At 37.3% G+C, this 16,821-nt stretch overlaps 1 protein-coding gene across 6 annotated transcripts in view; it reads left to right on the top strand.

Moving 5' to 3' along the window:
* The window catches only part of CEP170B (centrosomal protein 170B), a 53,047-nt gene extending 47,190 nt beyond the window's left edge, over positions 1-5,857 (top strand). For all 6 annotated transcript variants that reach the window (XM_072428295.1, XM_072428294.1, XM_072428293.1 and 3 more), the window contains 5 exons: positions 260-397; positions 617-705; positions 793-886; positions 1,348-1,399; positions 1,970-5,857. In XM_072428295.1, coding sequence (XP_072284396.1) covers positions 260-397; positions 617-705; positions 793-886; positions 1,348-1,399; positions 1,970-2,205 — 609 coding nt within the window. In that variant the 3' untranslated portion in view covers positions 2,206-5,857. The remainder of the gene's footprint in view (positions 1-259; positions 398-616; positions 706-792; positions 887-1,347; positions 1,400-1,969) is intronic.
* The last annotated feature ends 10,964 nt before the right edge of the window (positions 5,858-16,821 follow it).

Genomic DNA, 16,821 nt, shown 5'->3' with positions numbered 1-16,821 from the left:
TACCCTTACTTATTTTCACTTTGCTGCTGTTTGGCACTACACATCCTCTTAGTATTACTGTTAGGTTTGAGCTGTGTGATTCACAATCTCCATTCCAATGAAATGCCAGCCCTTTGCATGTCCAACTTTCCACAGGCAAGGTTAAAGACATAAGAACCCAACAAATTTAAAGACCACTTACATTTATCCAACCTCTAATACTTAAATTGGTGGATCTAAAGAATGCCTATAAACATATTCTTTTCTTCTTGTCTGTTAGTTAGTGCATCATATCCCAGAAGCAGGTCTAAATTATCAGAAAGTCCCACCAGGCTCCACAGGAAACGATTTTGATCAGAACATGAATGACAGTCGAGAGGATGATCCTTTAAAAAGAAGAGCAAGAAATAGAGAGGAGGTGGGTATATATGTTTATATCTGCATTGGTATTTGTCATAAGGGTATTTCACTGTTAGATGCAGATAACTAAACATTTTCCATACAAGCTTATCACAATAAGCCAAATATTTAAAAGAAAATTTATTTATGATTTGTATGTAAAATTGTGAGTACACGTTAAATCAACTTTTCTGTGTTTATTTGAATGATGACTGTGTATTTCTCTGTTATATTTCAGGTGATATTTGACAATCTCATGTTGAATCCTGTATCGCAGCTGTCACATACAATATGTGCAAACACCGAGATCCTTACTGAAAAAATGAAGTAAGTTACAGTTTTACATTCTTGCTTTTAAATTATCTGCTGATTGATTAGCTTTATAAATGATTATATCTTTGTTTTATAAAACAGAATTTTATTTAAGAACAAAGAGAAAAGCTGGGAAGATATTGAGGCGAAAATTAATGCTGAAAATGAAGTGCCAATCCTAAAAACCTCTAACAAGGTATATATGAATTTCATACAAATCATATGATTATGTGTTTGAGGGGGGAAAAGTGAAAGCTTACCTATACAAAAAAAGCTCAGTTAGCAAACCAGACTTTGAAGAGCAAATGCACCAAGGTCTGTTTTTAATTTTTTTTGCTCAGGGTAGAAAGAGACAGTTTTATCCCACTCCATGTCATCAGTACTTTCTGGTTTTCTGGTAATACCCCCCTCCCCACACACGCACGTTGTGATGGGTTTGGCTTGGAATATTATGTGCCTAAGTAAGCTTTCCATACATTTTTATGCAAAATAGAGTGTTGTGACTTGTCCTATAACCCTTCCACTATTGGAGCATCTTTTTCACCCACCGTGAAACATGCTTTTTGTACCTGCAAACACTTTGCATACATCTGTGAATCCACAGCTACAGCTAGTTCAGATTTTTTAAAATGTTCAACTTTTTATTTTTTTTTAAAGGAAATCAGCTCTATTTTGAAGGAGTTGAGAAGAGTCCAAAAGCAATTGGAAGGTAAGTACCCCAGTTTTCACCAATGCATACGTATTTTGGGGTAGTAATTATAATAATATAACAATAATAAAAATTTAGAAAATCCTACAATAGTTGTGGATGGATTTCTATCTTGCATTTCTCCCCTCCCCATTTAGAGGGGTCCTTAATTATTTCAAGATTTCTAGGCAATATTTAACATAAACATGCCACAAACCTGGGCAACTGAGTGTATCATAAAAAAAGGTTTACTAGAAGTAACTGCAAGATTTCTACTTTACCTGTAAAAGTCAATCTTTTCCATGCCGTCATTCACCTTCAAGACCTGCTTATTCGTTAATAAGGCCAATTGTTACATTTAAGGACCAGTGGGCAAAGCTCACCATTTTCAGGAAGATGTAATATTAAATATTGAATAACAATAGCTCCTTATATCACTGTATCTATAATGAATTGCAACCATTTGCACTTATCCATTTCAGTTCCATATCGAGAAGCCTATTATAGATTGCCCTAGCCAGCTTCAGTTGCCTTTTGTAAGAGGTTTTTCATATACAGGTTCCTGATATTTGTATCTTTCACTCCCCACAGTGATAAATGCCATCATTGACCCAGCCGGACATCTAGAGGTCATGACCAGCAACAAAAAAGCTTTGCCAACACTTCAGTCTACAACACCTCAAATCAGGACTAACAGTTCTCTTATAAGAACGGAGTCCAACCAACCCGTCCATGTCAGAAACTACATACAGAAATCCAGCTCTGGATCTTCACGATCTCCAGATTCCAGCTTTGGTAGAGATGAGGATGGGGCGTATATTGTCTGATTTTTTTTTTTATTTATTTATTTTTTATTTTATGTTTTGTATGAATGGCCTATGTTATCAGTGTGGCTTTCGGTATAATATTACGAGTGCTCGTGTTCTCTTGCAGGAAGGCTAGTCCTCACCAATGCACAAAGTCTGTGTCATACAAATGATTGTTGACTTTTTATTTCCAAATCTCGTACTGTCTACCAGCTCCTGTACCATACTGAGGCAATTTTACTTGAACATTATATTTTCCAATGTAGACTTTTTGTCCTTGCTTGATGAAATGTGCCATACCTTTAAGACCTAAATGATCTAAATGTTTGATGCTGTTAGGTCTGATATATTTCTTGTATCCTGATTGCACTTATTGTTGGTTCTCTAAACAACTAGGGTAGGTAAAGCAAGTACAACGCAAATCATATGATCTGTCTCTTGCCAAAAATTGTCTGTAACAAGTATGTTGGCATTTGCTTTATTTGTTTAATAGGTTGTATTTAGCAAACAAAAACAGGGTGATTTTGGCACCTTTGAAAAGCATTGTGTGTATTGTTTAAAGGAATTGGAATTGTTGAGAAGACTTTTTTTTTTAAGAGACGCTAACACTGTTTTTGCGAAGAGGGCCCCAGGTCCCTGGAAGTGGTTCTCCACCATTCCTTCTTCTATCAAAACCAGAAAAAAATTCCAGTGTTAGCTGGTGTCAGGCAATAGGGAAAGAGGTGATATCATGCCCTCTGTCATATGTTGTTGATTGGGCCTAGCATTTGACTGCTATACACCACCTAGTACTGTTACATGGGAGGGGATAAGCACTGGGTTTTATCGTCAGCTGCAACGAAGGAAATGAGTGGGTCAGGGGGACACCTTTGCAATTCAATAAGCAACATAGCAAACAACCTGACTTCCTCTTTTATTGATCTGACTGCAATTAACTGATAGGGTTTTATTAATTTGTTAGTTATAAACATTCCCATTGTCTATGCTGCCACCTTCATTTAAAAATTCCTGGTTATACAAATGCATTTTTGTTATTAGCACCTCATGGATCTTATAAGAGATCTCTGTGCTTTCATCCAATGTTTCCTGCAGCTTTTTCGGAAGCTTGTGTTTGGATTTGTCAATCACTAATACCTACTTGCTTTCATGATTTAGGATCTCTGCTTCAGTGTGCTTTGTTTATTCAGAGGTTATTAACCTGCCCAAAAACTGGAAGTTGTTCTTAATTTTAATTATTGTAGTAGCCATTATCCCCATTATTTGCCTAAATTGGTATTGGTCACTTGTTATATGCGCTACAAAATGTAGTGCCAGATTTAATTCTCTGATCAAGTCCTGCAGCTCCTCCTGTGTAATGTTAAGTAACGCTGACATCAACTTAAATAAACCTGAAGGGTCTGTGATCGAGGTAAACGACAATAGGTATTTGTGTATTCTCTTTTAAATATATCTAAACTCCACAAGACAATATTGATATACTGTAGCTTTGTAGTCCATTGATGTAGTAGTGGCTGTCTTCTACAAACTACTCCTCATGTAATGGAGATCGGAGATATTTCTAATATAAATCAGAGGAACAACACTGCTCCTCCATAGATATAGTAACAGCATTTTTACTCTACGAGAAAGAATGTGTTATCTAGAGGAACGCCGAAAAAAATGGAGAGGGAATAAAAGTATAAATAGATAAATGCAGCCACTTCATCTAAGAACTGGTAAGCTTCAGTTTGTACATTTCTGTTTTTAGGGTTTTAGAGAACTATGCTCCAGTAATTGTTTTCCTTTAGAGGCTTAGTTAATCCAAAAATGTGTTTTAGAAATTTGTAGGTCAAACCTGTCCATAGAACTTTTTAGTGTTGTGTGCATAGAATGCTATACTTTTCATTAGGTTATCCAGTCAACATCTGTGAACAGCTTATCTCTGAATGAATTTAATGCCTAAAATGAAGCTTTATATGGCCAATGTCAAGAAGTCACAGCTAGCGTATACAAGATATCCATATTTTTTGTGCACCCATTTTCTTTAATGCACAATAAGATTGTACACTACACAGGAATTATAAGTCCCAGAAACTTAGTGACCAATGGACCTTTATTGTAAAGTAGGATGTCTTGGCAGATTTCATATATATCTCTATCATTTGATTGCAGGATCAGGCAATGATCATCTTAAGATTGGAGTAGGTGTCCTGGTTATTTTACACTGAGGTAAGGGTCCCTGCTGATTTGACTGAATTGCTTTTCAATCAAGCTACCATTAAATCACTGAGGCTCTGGCATTGTATGCTGAGCAATATTCATGCTGTGCTCCATTCTTATAGTCTACTATCTTACAGTAACGCTGCCTTTTTTCACACCTTTCCATTTAAATGATGGAAGGTATGATTGAAAAGGCTCATGAGAAAAGTTGAAAGAGATAAAGATTATAGATTGCTTATGTGTCCTCTAAATGATAACTGCACAGGTACCAGCTTTGATCTGTGTTGGGCAGGGTAGCTCCACTTTTGTATCCTGAGGCTGTCATAGGGAAGCCATACAGTTGAAGTACCATGAATAAAGTATGCTACAGCTTGTTTGTGGGTGGAAGATTGGTGCACTGAAATTCAGCAGCAGGAAAACCTTAGGACCTTAAGACAATCCTATTACAGGAACACTGAAAAAGCCTTCACAACGTAGTTGAAACCAGTTTTAGTTCTTCATAAACTCTGTTGTCCCTGAACATGCTGAAGCAGAATTAGACCTACATTGCGTAAATAGAGATGGAAATGTATCTCCTGGTAACCATTTAACATGGGGGCCCAGTTACACCTCAATGCCCATGTTGTTGTTGGCCCATCCAAATCGCAATAGAGGCCTGCTCTATTTTTTGGTATAAAAAGTAAAGTAAAAGTAAAAGTATATCACTTTTGCATTGTGTTTTGCTGCACCTTGTATATGTATGTTGGGACTGTGAATGACCAATAATGGCAATTCACAGATACACATATATACATTGAGTTACCATTGTCAGTGGTGTGAACAAGCCCCAAGTAATTCCTGAGAGATTAATCTCATGTGTCTATGTGTAACGTGATAACAATTCAGTTTATTATTATGTAAGCTATTAGGTTGACTGTCTACTGAAAAAAAAAACATTATTTACCAATGTCTGTATCCTTTGTTCAATCTTAGAATGATCCATGAGTAAACAGGTAGCTGTAAAAATACTCTTCACTATTATAATGAATATATCAGTGATGTCGATCTAGTATAACCTGTCCCAGCAAACCATTCACAAAGAGACAATTATGTTTTTTTAATTATTGCTTTTTTTTCATTTTTTATAGCCTTAGCAAATAAAGCTGAACTCCTAACAAAATTGAAATGCTTTATAATCCAGGTACTTTGCACTAATCATAAACTTTATATGTATTTTAAAGAAATCCAAACCGATTTTAAAGAAATCCCAATTTTTCTAAAAAGTAAATTTTTAATACTTATATGTCCTGCGGTCAACATCAAACTCTAGGAGTGTGGGGTGCCACAACCCCTGCTGTGCTGTATGGTTTCTTCTCCAGGGCCCTTACCTCAATTCTAATATCTGGTAGTGATATAGAGGTTTGTGGGTTAAAAAAAAGTGGCATCCAACACTATTGGAAGTCTTGAAAGCGGCAGGCTTCCAATGCAGTGCAATGCAGCACAGCCGGTGGGGTAGGTGGGTATACACTTTACTTTGCAGGAGTCAGCTAGTTTCAGGAAATAAAACACTTAACAGGGTCACTTTAAAAAACAGCTCGGTAAAGTACATGAAATATTCAGTGTCCGTTCAATGGGCCGTGAATGGGTCCTTGACAAAGCTATACAGCCTAAAGCCCAACTCTAGGCAAAATATAGTCTTGAATAGCATAGGGAATGGTTAGAACTTCAAGTTTTTGTCCTCAGTCTCTACAATTTCCTCTCCCAATCTATCTTTGTAATACAAGACACAAAATAGGTGGTCACTGGAAAAGAAAGGCACTGACACCAATAAAAACATGGCACAGGATCTAACCTTCCTGTACTAAATAAAAAGGTGAAAGATCTGGATATTCTGATAGTGCTTAGAATTAAAAGATGTACTGGCCAGTGTAACAGAGGAGGTAAGACAGATCCTATGTACATTCCTAGCTTAGAATGTATTATTTATTTTTCTGGAGTTCAGCTTTATTCAATTGCTGTTTTAGAAAAGTCAATTTATCTCCTATTCAATTAATCAAAAAAGGCGACATCTCTATCTTTTCTATTGATTTCTTAATTATTTTTTATTTTAATTTTACATTTGATTTATTTTTATTATTTAAATGAACACTGTTCTTAGTTTGCAATGTGCACAAATCTTATTTTCATCTTATTTGTATATTTGTTTTCTTTTATGTATAGTAGATATTTATTTTCTGTATATGTGTAAAATATATCTTTAAGTATGAATAAGAAACAAATTATACTTTATAAATATAAAATTATAAATTTAATTCTACTTTTGATATTTTTCCCTACTAACCTACAAAAAGGTAGAAAAATTCTATACTAATCTATCGGCTGTTTGGTATAATGGTGAATTTGTGTGAGCGGCAGTGTTTGTTAGGGTTTGCAGAGTTGAAGTGGTCTTCTACCGTCTTGTGTTGTCTACATCAAGTTGTGCCGTTTTCAAATGTTAGAAAGCCAGGCTCTCAAAAACTGGTATTTTAATATATGTCGGGGAGCGATAACAACAGAATCTTAAGTCTCAAAGCTTTAACACCAGCCTAAGATATATATTATATATATTATTATATATTGCACAGCAATGCAGTGCTACTCGAGTACAGTGGGGGAAATCATTCCTTGTATTTATTTCAAGTTTGCAAGTTCTTCCTTTTGGCTGCTCCAAAACCACACTGGCTACTATATCAGCCAATATGAGCCTATGTGAGTCCATCTTTGTCACTTGTTATAACACACAGTGGCATTACAGCACATGATCATGTACAACATATACCTGTTTTGGGTGAACCGACCCTCTTGTTTTTGCAGAAATGAAGGGAGGTCCCCTCCTTATATTCTCTATATATAAGATAACATGTAGGGTGGACGGTGTAAGAAGCAGGAAGTGTTCTAACCTTCACGTAACTCTGGAGCTGAAGACCAGAGGAACCCAAAATTGTTTATCTGGAGTATGATACCAACTAAATGCATGCTCACAAAATCCACTGCTGACCCATTATCCTGTTTCCTACAATACCATTTAAAGTTATGTAATTATCGAAAATAATTATTAATTTCTTAGATTGTAATATGCACCTTAGGTTTTATTTTTTAATCAATTAATTTTCATGCTCTATCCATGTGCCATGCCTTTTCCAAAAAAACTCAAAAATGATGATCTGAAAAGGGACACTTTATCCATTAAACTGGACCTATAGTCAGAAAAATACTTATTGCTCCAAAAAAATAATTCTAAAAAAGTTTTGTGTACATTACTCCATATATGAAGTTGGTATGTGGCTTTTCTCTTGTGATGATGTCCTGCCTTGGTGGCTGTTCCTAGTCTTAATTCTGCACTCTAAATAAAGGTAAGGCCCACATCAGTGCAGGAAAATGCAAGGCACCCATACTTGATATGTCGATGCCGGCTGAAGACAGCTAACAGCATTTGAGTTGCAGGACAGCTTCCATCATGCTCAGATGAGCAAATGTGCATCAGCATGGTCAGGTGAACAGGACTAAGTCTTTTTTACTTTTAGTTATTTTAGCAATGTTTCCTTGGCAATAGTCTAGTTCATATGGAGAGAGTCCAAAATAATGTTGATGGCTCATTATAAAGCACAATCCTTGATTGTAGTCACACTGGTTGAATGACATACAGATTCTATATTGTACAGCTGCTGAATGTGACTAGTGTGTGAAGTGAGGAATTCTCCCTTTTGTAATGTGTGTTACATCACGCTTGGGTGGCTCATCTCAAATAAACTTGAAACTATAATTACTGTGCATTGTGTTTAGTCAGTGGAAACCAGCCAAAGAGCAAATCACAAGATTGTATTTTTCAGCCTCAGTAATTCCCAGCTATGAAGCAGCAACGACGGATATAGGTTTCACTTCTTTCAGCATGTGAAGCTCAGTTTTGTGTTAAAGTGCACCGGTTGCCTAAGCATTGAGGATTCCGCCTTTTTTAAGGGTCATTATTTAACAGGGGCAGCTTTGAATTCTTCTAAAACTAATTTTTCTCCTTGGGGCCCCAGGCCTAATAAAGAACATTTAGAAGGATTTTCAGAACAGTAATGAACTGAAGTGAACTGTGAAAACACAGCACACTCGTGTTGGATATTCTGCACATTGGGAGTGCATTAAAGGTGAAGATAGTGTGGGGATAGGGGGAACCACCGAGACACATTGTGATTCACAATCTGTGGTGGTCCAACCAATAGTCCATCCAAATCATATATGCTTGATTGCTTGTACATGCTTTACATGAATTGTAAAATTTCAATTGATATTTACCACCCCGTCCAATCTGTTCACATCTAAATAAACCTTAAAAATCAGCCACTTAAAATCAGTTGGATGCCAAATTTACGCCGATCTATATTTTTATCGGGTTGGAATAGAAATTGTCCTATGCTCTGGCCCTGGACACAAATAGGCTAATAATAGACTTTAGAGGTAAGAGTATTGTCCCACTGTTCCTCTTGAGTTATATCTCGTTTCCTCTTTTGTTTAAAAGGAACTAAGGTGAAATATCGCAAATTGGGGCATCAATATTTGAAAACTTCCACCCTCATACCCCAAAAACTAAACTATTAAAGTTTTGCATGGATGCTCGCAATTGAAGGCTGTAGTGCTTATGCGTTTTGCTTGATTCTGCCAAATTTCCAAGGCACATTATGGCTGCCTCCACAAAGTAACGGCCTCAGATGCTTTTTTAGCATAAAAACTGATGTTTATGGCCAATAAATGTATTAAAAGTCTTGGGTCATTGTACTCATCACAGCTGCAGTTTGTCACTGTTCTGATGAATCCCTTTTTATCTTTGTGCATCTATGATGCCTTAAAATAAGATTTTCTGTTCCTGTTTCTGCTTTTTACCACTTATTTGCACTAATATGAAAAAGACACACAATGTATTGCTTAGTATGATTGTTTTATAGTACCGTATTGTCTTTAAATAATTAACACTTTGGGCATAAAGTATAGAAAATGTTCTATTGCAACCTACAATATTCTTCCTTTCATTTTTTAAGGGCAGGTTATACAAGAATTTGAAAGTCTGCTTGATTGCAATAGGTAGCACAGTCACCCATCCCTTTTCATACATGAGGCTCCGTCTGTTGTAACACTCTCATCTTCAGTTCTATTTTCAGTTTCCTCTGATTTTCCAATATACATATTTCCTTCAATTTCTGTAACTAACTCTTCCTTTGGGGCTTCTTTTTCAGGGTCTGGCAAATCTATACTTGATAAAGCACTGGTTTTCTCTTTCCTACCTCTTAAACTAAGAGATGGGAGTTTAAAAGAAGGCAATTTGAATGGACTTCTAGGTTTTTCTTCCACTGGTGGCTGTTTGTCTTGGTCTGTCTTTGGTGCACGGTCCTCAGCATCATCTTGAATTACATTATCAGATTTCTCAAGTACACTTTTAACAGACTCAATAGAAGCATCAGATTTTTTGTCAGTTTTACCAAAAATATTCATCTTTAAACTTGGCATTTGAAATTTCCATCCTGAAGATTCTGAAGCTTCATCTACTGTTTTAATAACTTCTTTTTCTGTTGTTAACTTTGTTTCTACATTTTCTTCAAGTGTAGAGTAATCCAGTTTGGTACTTATACCTTCATCATCTTTCATAGTTATACTTTCTCCCATAACAGCAACACTGAGTTTTGGCGTGGAAAACTGAGGAAAACGTATTCTGGTTGATTCAGTAACTGGAGACTGTGCTACAATACTGGTATGTAAGCCATCTCCTTGCTTTGATTCAGTATATTCAGCTGTTGAAAGAACATCTACACTTCTTTCAGCTTCTGAATTTTGTGATTGGATAATATCAGATATGTTGAGGGTGATTTCACTTTCATCTGCAGACAGAACTTGATCAGTGATGCGCTGGAACAAAAGACGATGCTCCTGTTTGCCATCTTTATCTAGCTTTGCTTCAGCGGTAGAGTTTTCAAAGGACAATTTAGATACTTGAAATTCTGGAGATCCTTTTTCTGGATAATCATACTCTTCATCATCCAATTTCAGTTGTTTTACTTTAAAATTGATACTATCTATTGTTTTCATTATTTGTTTTTGTATCTGTAACTCATCTTTTGCATCTTGTTTTGGTTCTTTGACATCTGACATCATTGTTACCAAACTGGAGGTATCAGCTAATCCCTTTTCTTTGGATGCAGAAATGCTAACAGTTTCAGCACTCCTGGGAATTTTGTCTGTAAAACTCATATCACGAGTTGGGCTATCTTCATCATTAATGGAAATGCTTTCGTGGAGGATGGTAACACCAAACCCTGGCAGTGACATTTGAGGAAAGAGTTTTCTCTTACTTTCTAGAATGGAGACTTCAGTAGCTTGCGTGTCAGCAGAGGTTTCCTGGTGACTAGATGTTAGATCAGTGGAATAAAACTTTATTTTTCCTTCTCTTAAGGATTTTAACTTAGGAGCTGAAACCTGATGCATTTCAGAAGGTTGAGGTTCATTACTTTTAGTATCGTCACTTGTTATATTAATGCTCTCTGCAATAACACTAACACCTAAGTTGGCAGATTTAGGTTTAGAACCTATTTCTGAACTCTGAGAAATGCTTAATTCTTTGTTGGTTTTCTCTATAGAATCAATTACCAGAACATTTTCCTGTGTTTCGACCTTTAGTTCTTGGTCTGCTGCAGTATCACCAACTTCCACCTTTTTCTTTGAAACCATTACTAGTGTATCTGTATCCAGCTCTTTGAGTATTTTCAATGTCTTAGAAGCTTCCAGTTTTTCTTCTTCAGTTAGCACTTTCCCTTCAAACCCTGCCGTTATTTCAGTTTCTGCTGATTTGGCTAAGGGCACTTCAAATGCAGATTTCTCCCTTGATGTAAGAACGTCTGTAACTAAATCACGGTTATCACTGTCAGCTGTGACAGAAATTATTTTGGAAAGAATACTGTCACTTTGTTCTGTTTTGCTTAGGACTGGAACTTGGAAGGATTGCAGTGAAACTTTCCAAGCCGTCTCCATTTCTGGTATTCTTTTCTTTTTTCCCTCTACCACTTTACTCTCAATTCTAGTCTCAGTAGAGTAAGCACCTTCTTCTGATTTGATAGTATCAGTAATATCAATCGTATCCGTTTTCACGGTTGAAGCCTCTGTATCTAGCTCCATCTCACTTGGTATCTTACTTTCCATTTCTAGAGCAATATCCTTGGAAGCATCCTTTGCTTTTGTCTCGGAAGGCAAGACATCTTCTACAGCTTTTTCTACACTCTCTTTAGTTTTAACGGCTACTTCTACTGAGACAGTTTCACTTTTTGGTGTGCTGACCTTAACCTGTTCTTCAAAGATTGTCACAGAGTCTAGGATTTGTGGGGAAGCTTCCCAAATTTCAGCTTCTTTTGTTGGCGTCTTAATTTTAGGGGTGGTTACATGGAGCTCAACAGTAGGGGAAATAGCCTCAATACCATCAGTCTGTACAGTTGTGATGGTTTTCTCAACCTTTGTAATGATTTTCTTGTACTTTTTTACTTTGCCCTTCTTTTTCACATTTTCTGTAGGTGCTTCTTCATCTACCTCTGCCACCTCTGATACAATTTGGTGTACCTCAACCTCCTCTTTCGGTGATTCTCCATCTACTTTAATGACTTCAGTTTTCTGTTTTAACTCATGCTTGTCAGCTGGAACACAGATTTTTTTGGAAAGAATGCTGTCACTTTGTTCTGTTTTGCTTAAGACTGGAACTTGGAAGGATTGCAGAGAAATTTTCCAACCAGTCTCTATTGGTGGTATTATTTTTTCTTTGTCCTCGACTATACTCTCAACTCTGATGTCACTGATGTAAGCATTTTCCTCTGACTTGATTGGCTCAGTAATTTCACTTGTATCAGTTTTTGTGGTTGTAGCCTCTGTGACTACCTCCACCTTACTTTCCAATTCTAGAGATATTTCTTTGGAAGCATCTTCTGCTTTTGCCTCAGAAGGCAAGACCTCTTCTACAGCCTTTTCTTTTTCTACACCCTCTTTAGTTTTAAAAACTGGTTCCACTGGGATAGTTTCAGTTTCTGCTGTGCTGACTTCATCCTGTTCTTCAAAAAAGGTCACAGAGTCTTGGGTTTGAGGGGAAATTTCCTTTAATTTGGCTTTTTGTGCGGATATCTTCATTTCAGGGGTGGTTACATGGAGCTCCGGAGTAGGGTAAATAACTTCTACACCATCAGTCTGTAGAGTTGTGATGGTTTTCTCAACTTTTGTAAACTTTGTCTTGTGCTTTTTGACTTTTCCTCTTTCTTTTACATCCTCTTTAGGTCCTTCATCATTTATCTCTATCACTTCTGATAAAAAATTTTCTACCTCAACCTCCTCTGTCGGTGTTCCTTTATCTACCTCAATGACTTCAGATAAAGTTTCCTGTAGGGCAAGCATCTGTTCCTTATCTGTATCCAACTCTTTGGGTATAGTCAATGCTTTAGAATCTTTAAATTTTTCCTCTTTATTGAGCACTATCTTGGCAACTCCTCCCGTTATGTCAATGTTTGATTCTTCGGTTGAGGGGACTTGAGATGCAGATTCTGAGTGTACAGTCTCTGACTCCTCTTTCTCTGTTGATGTAAGGACTAACTCATGTTTGTCAATGTCAGCTGTGACAGAGATTTTTTTGGAAAGAATACTGTCGCTTTGTTCTGTTTTGCTTAGAACTGGAACTTGGAAGGATTGCAGAGAAACTTTCCAAGTCCCTGTTTCTGGTATTTGTTCTTCTTTGCCCTCTACCACTATGCTCTCTGCTCCAGTCTCAGTGATGTAAATCTTTTCTGACTTGATTGTCTCTGTATGTTCACTTGTCTCAGGTTTTGTGGTTGCAGCTTCTGTGACAATCTCCATCTTGCTGGATGTCTTACTTTCCACTTCTGGAGAGATTTCATTGGAAGTATCTTCTGCTTTTGCCTCAGATTTGCCAAATAGTGAAAATGTGGGCATCTTGAATGAAGGACGTTTCCAGCCCTCTGATTCTTTTTCTGCTCCTGGAGTTTCCACTTTTTCTCCAGGTGTTGCTATCGCATCTGGTAAGTCTTTTTCATCTTTAGGTTCTTCTGTAACATTGTACCAGTAACATTTTACAGCTGAAATTTCTATTGTGGATTTCTGCATGGTTGTTTCAACAACAGTTGGTAAAGTTGATTCTTTGGGCTCATCATCCATTGATGGAGATTCTGTAGTAACTTCTCTTGCACTAAATTGTGGTATTTTGATAGCGGGAAACTTCCATGCAGATTGCATTTCCTCCCCCTCTGCCAAAGCTAAAGGCACTTCAGTAAGGTCTTTCATGACTGTTTGTACAGGTTCTAATTGTTCTTTACCGTCTTCAGTTTTAACAGCTACCTTCACTTTGATGGTTTCAGACTCTGGTGTGCTGACGTTTACCTGCTCTTCAAAGATCATCACTGAGTCCTGGGTTTGTGGAGGGACTTCTTTAATTTCAGCACCTTCTACTAATGTCTTGATTTCAGAGGTTGTTACATGGAGCTCCATGGTAGGGGTTTTATCTTCTACACCATCAGTCTGTACAGTTTTGATGGTGTTCTCAACTTTTGTAATCTTTTTCTTGTGCTTTTTGACTTTTCCTCTTTCTTTTACATTCTCTGTAGGTGCTTCATCATTTATCTCTATCACTTCTGATAAAATGTTTTCTACCTCAACCTCCTCTGTCGGTGATCCTTTATTTACTTCAATGACTTCAGATAAAGTTTCCTGTGGGGCAAGAATACTGTCGCTTTGTTCTGTTTTGCTTAGAACTGGAACTTGGAAGGATTGCAGAGAAACTTTCCAAGTCCCTGTTTCTGGTATTTGTTCTTCTTTCACATTCTCTGTAGGTGCTTCTTCATCTATCTTCACCACTTCTGATACAATTTCTTCCTCAACCTCCGGTGTCTGTGATTCTTCATCTATCTCGATGACTTTAGATACAGTTTCTTTTAAGACAACCTTCTGTTTCTTATCTGTGTCTGACTCTTTGGGTATTGCCAATGCTTTAGAACCTTCCAACTTTTCCTCTTCAGTGAGTACTTTTTCTGCAACCCCTCCTGTTATGTCAATTTTTGCTTCTTCGACAGAGGGCATTTCAGACACAGATTCCAAATGCACAGCCTCTGACTCCTCTTTCTCCATTAATGCAAGGGCATCTGTGACTAACTCACACTTGTCAATGGCAGCTGTGACAGAAATTGTTTTTGAAAGAATACTGCCACTTTCTTCTGTTTTGCTTAGCAATGGAACTTGGAATGACTGTAAAGAAATTTTCAAATTGGTTTCCATTTCTGGCATTCTTTCCTCATTGCCCTCTACTTCAGTCTCGTTGATGTCAAAATTTTCGTCTGATGTAATTGTGTCAGTAATTTCACTTTTATCAGTTTTGCTTGGTAACTTATATTCCTTTTCTAGAGAAATACCTTTGAAAGCATCTTCTGTTTTTCCCTCAGATTTGCCAAATAATGAATATGTGGGTATCCTGAATGAAGGAAATTTCCAACCTTCTGATTCTGTTTCTGCTCCTGGAGTTTCCATTTTTTCTCCAGGTGCTGCTATTGTATCTGTTTTATCCTTAGGTTCTTCTGTAACATTGTCATCTGGAGTTTTTTCCGTTTTTACAGTTGATATTTCGATGGATTTTGTGGATTTCTGAAGTGTTGTTTCAACAACAGTTGGTGAGGTTGCTTCTCTGGGCTCTTCCCCAGAAGATTCTGTAATAACTTCTCTGGCACTAAATTGTGGTATTTTGAATGTGGGTAGCTGCCATCCAGATTGCAATTCCTTCCCCTCTGCCAAAACCGATGGCACTTCAATAAGGTCTGTCATGGTCGTTTGTACAGGTTCTAATTTTTCTGTACCGTCTTCAGTTTTAACAGCTACTTCCAATGTGATAGTTGCAGTTTCCGGTGTGCTGATCATCACTGAGTCCTGGGTTTGTGGAAAGACTTCTTTAATTTCAGCATCCTCTGCTGGTGTCTTGATTTCAGAGGTTGTTACATGGAGCTCCACAGTAGGGGAACTATCTTCCACACCATCGGTCTGTACAGTTGTGATGGTTTTATCAACTTTTGTAATCTTTTTCTTGTGTTTTTTTACTTTTCCTGTCACACTCTTTGTTTGTAATGTTTTATCTACCTCCGCCAGTTCTGATACATGTTTTTCTACATCATCTTTCAATTCTTCAGCTCTTTCAGGCTCTTTGGTTACTGGAAATGCCTCAGAATCATCTACCTCTTTAGTGAGCACTTTTTCTGCATCTCCTCTTATTATTTCAGTTTTTGCTGCTTCAGTTGGGGGCACTTCAGATGTAGATTTAAAGTGCACAGGCTCTGATACTCTAGTCTCAGTGATGTCAACCGTTTCTTCTGACTTGATTGTCTCTATAACTTCACTTGTAACAATGTTTGTGGATGTAGCCTTTGTAACTAACTCTGTCCCACTTGGTGTCTTACTTTCCACTTCTAAGGAGATTTCTTTGGATGCATCCAATGCTTTTGCATCAGATGTGCCAAATATTGAAAATGTGGGCATCTTCAATGAAGGAAGTTTCCAGCCCTCTAATTCAGTTTCTGCTTCTGGTGTTTTTACTTTTTCATTAGACGCTGATATCTGTGCTTTTGCGTCTACTAGATCTATTTTGTCTTTAGGTTCTTCTGTTACAGCATCATCTGTTATTATTTCTGTTCTCACAGTTGAAATCTTTGTTGTGGATTTCTGCAGTGTGGTCTCAGCAATATTTAGTGGGACTGCTTCTCTGGGCTCATCCACAGAAGATTCTGTTTTAACTTCTCTGGTCCTAAATAGTGGTGTTTTGAATGTGGGCAACTTCCATTCAGTTGGTACTTTTTCCTCCTCTGCCAAAGTAGATTGCACTTCAGAAAGGACTGTCAAGATCTCTTCTACACCTTTTTCTTTTTCTACAACTTCTTCAGTTTTACCAGCTACTTTCACTGAGATGATTTCAGTTTCTTGTGTGCTGACTTGTTCTTCAAAGATCATCACCGAGTCTTGGGTTTGTTGAGAGACTTCCCTTAATTCAGCTTCCCTGGGCTTATCTACAGAAGATCTTTTTGTAACTTCTCTGGCGCTAAAAAGTGGTATTTTAAATGTTGGAAGCTTCAATCCAGATAAAACTTCTTTCTCCTCTGCCAATGCAGCTGGCACTTCAGTAAGGTCTGTGAAGGTCGTTCTTACATCCTCTGCTTTTTCTATACTTTCTTTAGTTTTAATGGATTCCACTGTGATGGTTGCAGTTTCTGGTGTGCTGGCTTTTGCCAGCTCTTCAAACATTGTTATTAAGTCTTGGGTTTGTGGAAAGATTTCCTTTAATTTAGCATCTTCTGCTGCTGTCTTAATTTCAGCAGTGGTTACATGAAGCTCCATGGTAGGCGAAATATCTTCTTTACCAACGGTCAGAGC

The sequence above is a fragment of the Pyxicephalus adspersus genome, chromosome 12 (genome assembly GCF_032062135.1).
Source record: "Pyxicephalus adspersus chromosome 12, UCB_Pads_2.0, whole genome shotgun sequence".
Lineage (NCBI taxonomy): Eukaryota > Metazoa > Chordata > Amphibia > Anura > Pyxicephalidae > Pyxicephalus > Pyxicephalus adspersus.
This window is presented reverse-complemented; position numbering and strand designations above follow the sequence as displayed.